Genomic DNA, 6,005 nt, shown 5'->3' with positions numbered 1-6,005 from the left:
AACCACCTCATTATAGCCCTGAAAGGTTTTTTTTTGTTTGTTTTTTTTTCCAAAATTAAGTCAATTTATTTTTGACATGTCAAATTGTGGAATCATATGGTTAAAGGAAACACAGTTAGTGACAGAAGTCTGCGATAGAATGAAACAAATCTTGAAGGAGCTTTATAAATGTTTAAAAATGTCTCTGCAGGGCAACTTTGGAGAGGTGTACAGCGGCCGTTTACGCTCTGATAACACTCCTGTAGCTGTGAAGTCCTGCAAAGAGAATCTGGCTCCAGAGCATAAGAGCAAGTTCCTGATGGAGGCCAGGTCAGTGTGTCTCCAAACACACACACACACACACACACACACACACACACACACACACACACGCACGCACGCACGCACGCACGCACGCACACACGCACACACACACACAGATCAATCAGCAGCAAAGTCTCTGAGACGCCCTTGTATCCTGCAGGATCCTGAAGCAGTACAACCATCCGAACATCGTAAAGCTGATCGGCGTCTGCACACAGAAACAGCCCATCTACATCATCATGGAGCTCGTCTCAGGTGAACACCATCTCTACATCTTGAGCTCTGTCTACTACTCGGCTGCATCATTCACTCTCTGTTTTTAACGTTTCCAGGCGGGGATTTCCTCTCCTTCCTGCGGACCGAGGGTCACAGTTTGACGCCTAAGATGTTGGTCAAAATGACGGAAAATGTAGCAGCAGGAATGGAGTACCTAGAGATTAAGAAGTGCATCCACAGGTTGGTGGCAATGTGTTTTACTGATAAAATAAATCACCAAAAAATCCTTCCTGTGTCTTTGTACAGTGAGTTTTATTTTTGCACATTTTTCCAACTAGGAAAAACTTGTGAAACTTTGAAAGCAAGGCTGTGATTTAGTTTAGTTTTCTTACAAAAGCAGCACGGATGATGAAAGATTTAAGGCAAGATCTTCATTTAGCCAAAAGGAAATGTCGTTCCACCCGTAATAAATGAAAGGTAAAACTAATATTTCACACGACTCACAAAGCTTTAGGAATGTTTAATTAACTTTAACAACTAACATGCATTCAAACAGCAAAAACTGTATCCATGTAAAAGAGTTGTGGGGCGCTGAATGCCGCCACTGAATGCAAAAACAAAAAATGTCAGAATTTAATTATTCAGAATAATGAAAAAGTTTAATTTTAAAGGTATCACATCTTGGAGGCATTCATGTGACCTCTGTGACCTTTTAGTTGAATGGATTTTGGCCATTTTCACTGCTTTCATTCCTTCTTTGAGGGGACCTCCTGCAAAGTCACTGAGGTGAAGCTTTTAACCTTTGGAGTGCTGCCAGTCGTCTTCAGGTCATCATTCGTCTTTTTCTTCTCTGCCAACTGCTTCTTGCTCAGTCCGAGTGTGTGGGTTAAAGCTGCTGAAGGGTTGGTGTGAAACTTTAGGAATGGAGCGTTGTCCATGTTTATTGCATGTTCCATTGATTTTACAGAGATGAGAAAGCTTTCCTGCAGCCCAGCACCCTGAAACCATCCTTGACCTCACTCAGTGCTTCACAGCGGTGGTTCCCACTGCGGCATGCAGCTTTCATCCGACAACAAGCACACAGAAGTGTTTGAACCAGGGATTTCGCTTAGTCTCTGCCCCAGCCATCATCCCTCCAGTGCAGTTTTTTTTTTTTAGCTGATTCCTTTTGTGAATCTATAATGTGCAAGAGCGGCCGCAAAACCGGAACGTCAGAAATGGATAGTTGAGCTCAAACAGCAAAGCTGTCACACTCAGAGAAACTCAGCCACTGCAGAGGAAATGAGTCGGAGCTGCTGCTGCAAGGAAGGTCAGAGTGGGGTGATCCAGAGCGACGGCCTCCTGTACTCCAGCTACAGAGTGCTGGAAAAAAATGTTTGTTCCCTTTGTGATTTCTTTTTGCACTTTTGAGTGTTTCAGAACATTAAGAACAACACAAGTAAACACAAAACACAATTTTTTAAATGGTGTTTATTATAAGGGAAAGAATGATCCAAAAGTGGTGGTGGTTTATCTCTGTCTCTAGCCACACCAGCACCACTGCTCTCAGTGAAGATTGCCTGACATCAAATTACTCTCAAAAGCTAGACATTATGCCTAGATCAACAAAAAATTAGGAGCAAGTAAAGAAAGTAATCGAGAACTATCCGTCTGGAAAGAGTTAAGTAATTTCTACAGCTTTTGAACTCCACTGAACCACAGTGGGAGCCATTATCCACAAATGGCAAAAACATGGAACAGTGGTGAACTTTCCAGGATCGGCTGGCCAACAGAAATTAAGAGTACAGCGACGACTCACCCAAGAGATCACAAAACAATCCCAGCACAGCATCCAAAGAACTGACGGCCTCACTTGCCTTGGTTTAGGTCAGAGTTCATGTCTTCACCAAAGGAAAGAAGCAGAAATGGCCGCATGACAGAGTTTCAAAACAAAAACCACAAGATCATTACAGCTCGTCTCAGAAAACATCTTGATGATTCCCAGGACTTTTAGGAAAATATTCTGTGGACTCATGAGAAAAAAAGTTTAACTCTTTAGATTTCCATAGCACTGAGATCAGGACATCAACTCCAAAACATTGATTTTGTTTCCTTAAGACAATTTGTAACAAGATTTCGTCTATGCTTAAAGTCGTTATTCATTCAGAAGACCCATGTGTTCTTAAACAGTAACTTTGTGGCTGATATTTTGAGATATTGCTTCACTTTTTCAATTTAATATTCTTCCTCCATGGAGCCATCTTTCGTAAAGTGCACCAGTCCCTCCTGCAGGGAGGGACTGGTGCTCTGGGACATGATGCTGCCAACCCTACACTTAATACTTGGGATGATGTTTTCAGCCTTGCAAATGTAACAAAGATAAAGCTGTCCAAACAATTAAATGTTTATTTTTTCAGATTACACAGATTTTTGTTGCTGAATGCATTTGTAAATCTGCCGTTTTAGAAAGGCTTCCTGCTGAGTCGCCTTTGAACCAACAGGATTTCTCTCACTGTAGATTTGGGTTTCCCAATTTGAGCACAGCAACACCAAAAGCAGAACATGAGAGAAATAAAAGTTAATTATTTTATAATTTTCAACCATAACCCTTATGTTAATGTTGAGTGTTGGAAATATTTCAGAGAACAAGAGCAGCTCAAGCTCCTCTGATGTGGACTGACATATAAGCCCTTAAATTACCACACAGACATCATCAAACTGTCAACTTTCCTCACAACACTTCCCCATGTGTTGTCATGACAGTTTACAAAACAGGAATAAAGGAATTTCCTCAAATAAAAAGTGAGAAAACTCCTCTGTGACTCGTTGCCGTAGGCGTAATTTAATGACACAAGCATTCAGTTCTGCATCGGATTAAACTGAAAAGGCAGAATTGTTCAAGGAAACTTAATGTAAGCAGTCAAGATCTTAAGAAGTAAAACTTGAATTATTCAAACTGGAAGAGGCGACTTTAAACACAATATGTCAGCAAAAGTGATAAGAAACAAACCTGCAAATGTTTAAATGCGGTCAACTCAATATGTCACGAATTTTCATAATATCCGACGGTTTTTGCTATTATTTTGTTCTCGACATTTTATTCCTGCACTTGATTCAGGAGGCAGATTGAGCCTAATAGATGCCAGAGCCAACGTGTCGACCAGATTCAGCAGATGGGAACAATTTGCACCAATTTTTAACTTTTCACCCAAAAATAGAGCAGAAGTGATCAAAGAAGGAGAAGAAAATTATAATATAATTTTTCTCTGTAATTTTCAGGGAACGCCAAGTCCTGACCTGATTAGGTTTTCTTCAGAGCTTTAAGAGCAACATCGGGTCTCACTAATGCTGCTAAATCAACGTGATGCTGCGGATTGAAAAAGGCAGGAATGATGCAACTATTTTACTCATTTGGAGATAGAAAATAAATATGCATGACATTTCAGGAGCCCGTAGTAACTTATAACTGCATCAGACTGCAAAACAAGCAGCCTTGTTTTGCAGTTATGTTAATTTCACTTGGTGAATAAAAAATATATATTTGTTTTCTGAGAGTTTATTATTTTTATAATTTTGATTTATCTCTGCAGCTGAAGAGTCTGTTTTCTTCACAATCATAAACTTTTATTTTCTGTATTTTAAAAAGCATTTTAAGAATGTAGACAATTTATTGAATTAGAAGCATTATTATTTGCATCTAGCATAGCTCCCTGGAGGAGAGGATACATTATATCTTCTGCAGCATCTATGATTTGATGTTTTTCCACACATTTATTTTTCTTTCCAGCATCACAATTCTCACTGCTTTTCAGAAAATTGTAGTTTTTATTGCAAACTGCTCTGTTCTTTTGAAACTGTTTGCTTTATTTTATATAAATATGAAGAAAAGTATGCAGAATTTCCCTTATGTGCACACGCGGTGCTCCAGTGAAACATAATCAAACTTCCTGCAGAGAAAGGCTTTTTCACAATGATTTTAGGAGCAGCTCTGCATCTTCGTTCCAGGAAAGAAGTTATTTTATTCTGTTAGCAGAATGTTTGTTCTCATTTGTGAGCTAATTGAGAAAAGTCCCATTATCTCTAGTTTGTCTGCGCACAGATTTAACAGGTTCTTTATTCAGACTTGAAATGTCCTTGTAGCTCGTTTGAACAAAACCTTAAAAGTAGAGATAAATTCAATTGAAAATTTCTGAAAACAAGAAGATTCTGGAGAGTTAAACAGTGGATGTGGGTTGAGGAATAGAGGCATCATGAAGCTGTGGGAGTTGTGGAGAGGAAGAGGATGAGGAGGAGGAGGAGGAGGAAGAGCCGGCGATTGTGATATCTGGCTGAGTACAGTTCACACAGCGGGAACAGATCAGAGCAGGTTTCTGGAAGAATGGCTGCTCAGCCTGCATCACAGAATGTCAAAATGAACCCACATAAAACACCAGACACGTTTTCTCTTTCTTTTTCAGCACCGCCTGTTCTCTCCCTCCTGTTTCTTCTGCAGAATATGATTTTCTCTGTTTTTCTCCCCTAATACATGCGTTTCTTTTTTTTTAGGGACCTCGCAGCCAGAAATTGCCTTGTTGCAGAACGCAACGTGGTGAAGATAAGCGACTTTGGGATGTCCCGCGAGCGAGATGACGGGGTCTACTCTGCAGAGGGGGGTCTGAGGCAGATCCCCGTCAAATGGACCGCTCCAGAGGCCCTGAACTATGGTAGGCCAAAATAATTTCACCCTTACTGCACTTTGCAAACTGCAAACCGTCAAAAGAACGCAACACTTTTTCCTTTGCGAATGCTGCCCCCTGCTGTCTCTCTCAGGTCGCTATACCACTCAGAGTGATGTGTGGAGCTTTGGGATCTTGCTGTGGGAGACGTTCTCCATGGGGATGACGCCCTACACCAGCATGAACAACCAGCAGACGCGTGACGAGGTGGAGAAAGGTAAAGACGTCTCTCGGCCTGCGGAGGATGAACGCTGGAGTTCAGATAATGCTGCGGAGAGCTGATGGTGAATCTTGTTGCAGGATACCGGATGCCCGCGCCTCACGGCTGCCCCATGGAGATCTCCAGGGTCATGAACAACTGCTGGCAGTATGACCCCAAAAACAGACCAACCTTCAGGAAAATTCGGGCTGAGCTCAATGCTATACACAACAAAATCACATGATGCAATCCTCTGTCATAGGCTTTTTCTGTCTGTTTTTATTAGTAATCTATGCACTTGTTTAATATATTTAGTTTCCTTCTGGTGAAGAGTTGAACACTGAAGAAGAACTCAAATAAAAAAAGAAAATCTATGGATCTGACTGGGCTTTTTTCTGACTCTTTGTGGTGTGAAAACTATAGGAAGAATTACTTTTAGAGGCGGGAAGTGTGTTGGTTGGCCTCCGGCGGGCGTTTTTTTCTCTTATTTTGACTTTTCCAAAGTCGCCTTCAACACAAGAAAACTTCTTTTCAGACAGAGAAAAAGAGAGAGAGAGAGAAAGAGAGAAAGAGAGAGAGAGAGAGAAAGAGAG

General features: G+C 41.0%; 1 protein-coding gene across 1 annotated transcript; it reads left to right on the top strand.

Moving 5' to 3' along the window:
• The first annotated feature begins 35 nt into the window (after nucleotides 1-35).
• Nucleotides 36-5,790, top strand: LOC106964005 (tyrosine-protein kinase Fes/Fps-like). Its single transcript, XM_015059217.1, has 6 exons — nucleotides 36-309; nucleotides 464-558; nucleotides 636-759; nucleotides 5,044-5,201; nucleotides 5,308-5,430; nucleotides 5,514-5,790. Exons 1-6 carry the CDS (start codon nucleotides 77-79, stop codon nucleotides 5,654-5,656), a joined length of 876 nt encoding a protein of 291 aa, XP_014914703.1. The 5' UTR covers nucleotides 36-76; the 3' UTR covers nucleotides 5,657-5,790.
• The last annotated feature ends 215 nt before the right edge of the window (nucleotides 5,791-6,005 follow it).

This window comes from Poecilia latipinna, unplaced genomic scaffold (genome assembly GCF_001443285.1).
Source record: "Poecilia latipinna isolate Pla-1442-1.1 unplaced genomic scaffold, P_latipinna-1.0 Scaffold1614, whole genome shotgun sequence".
NCBI classification, from domain to species: domain Eukaryota; kingdom Metazoa; phylum Chordata; class Actinopteri; order Cyprinodontiformes; family Poeciliidae; genus Poecilia; species Poecilia latipinna.
The sequence above is the reverse complement of the archived record's forward strand: the minus strand, read 5'-3'. Positions and strand labels throughout refer to the sequence as shown.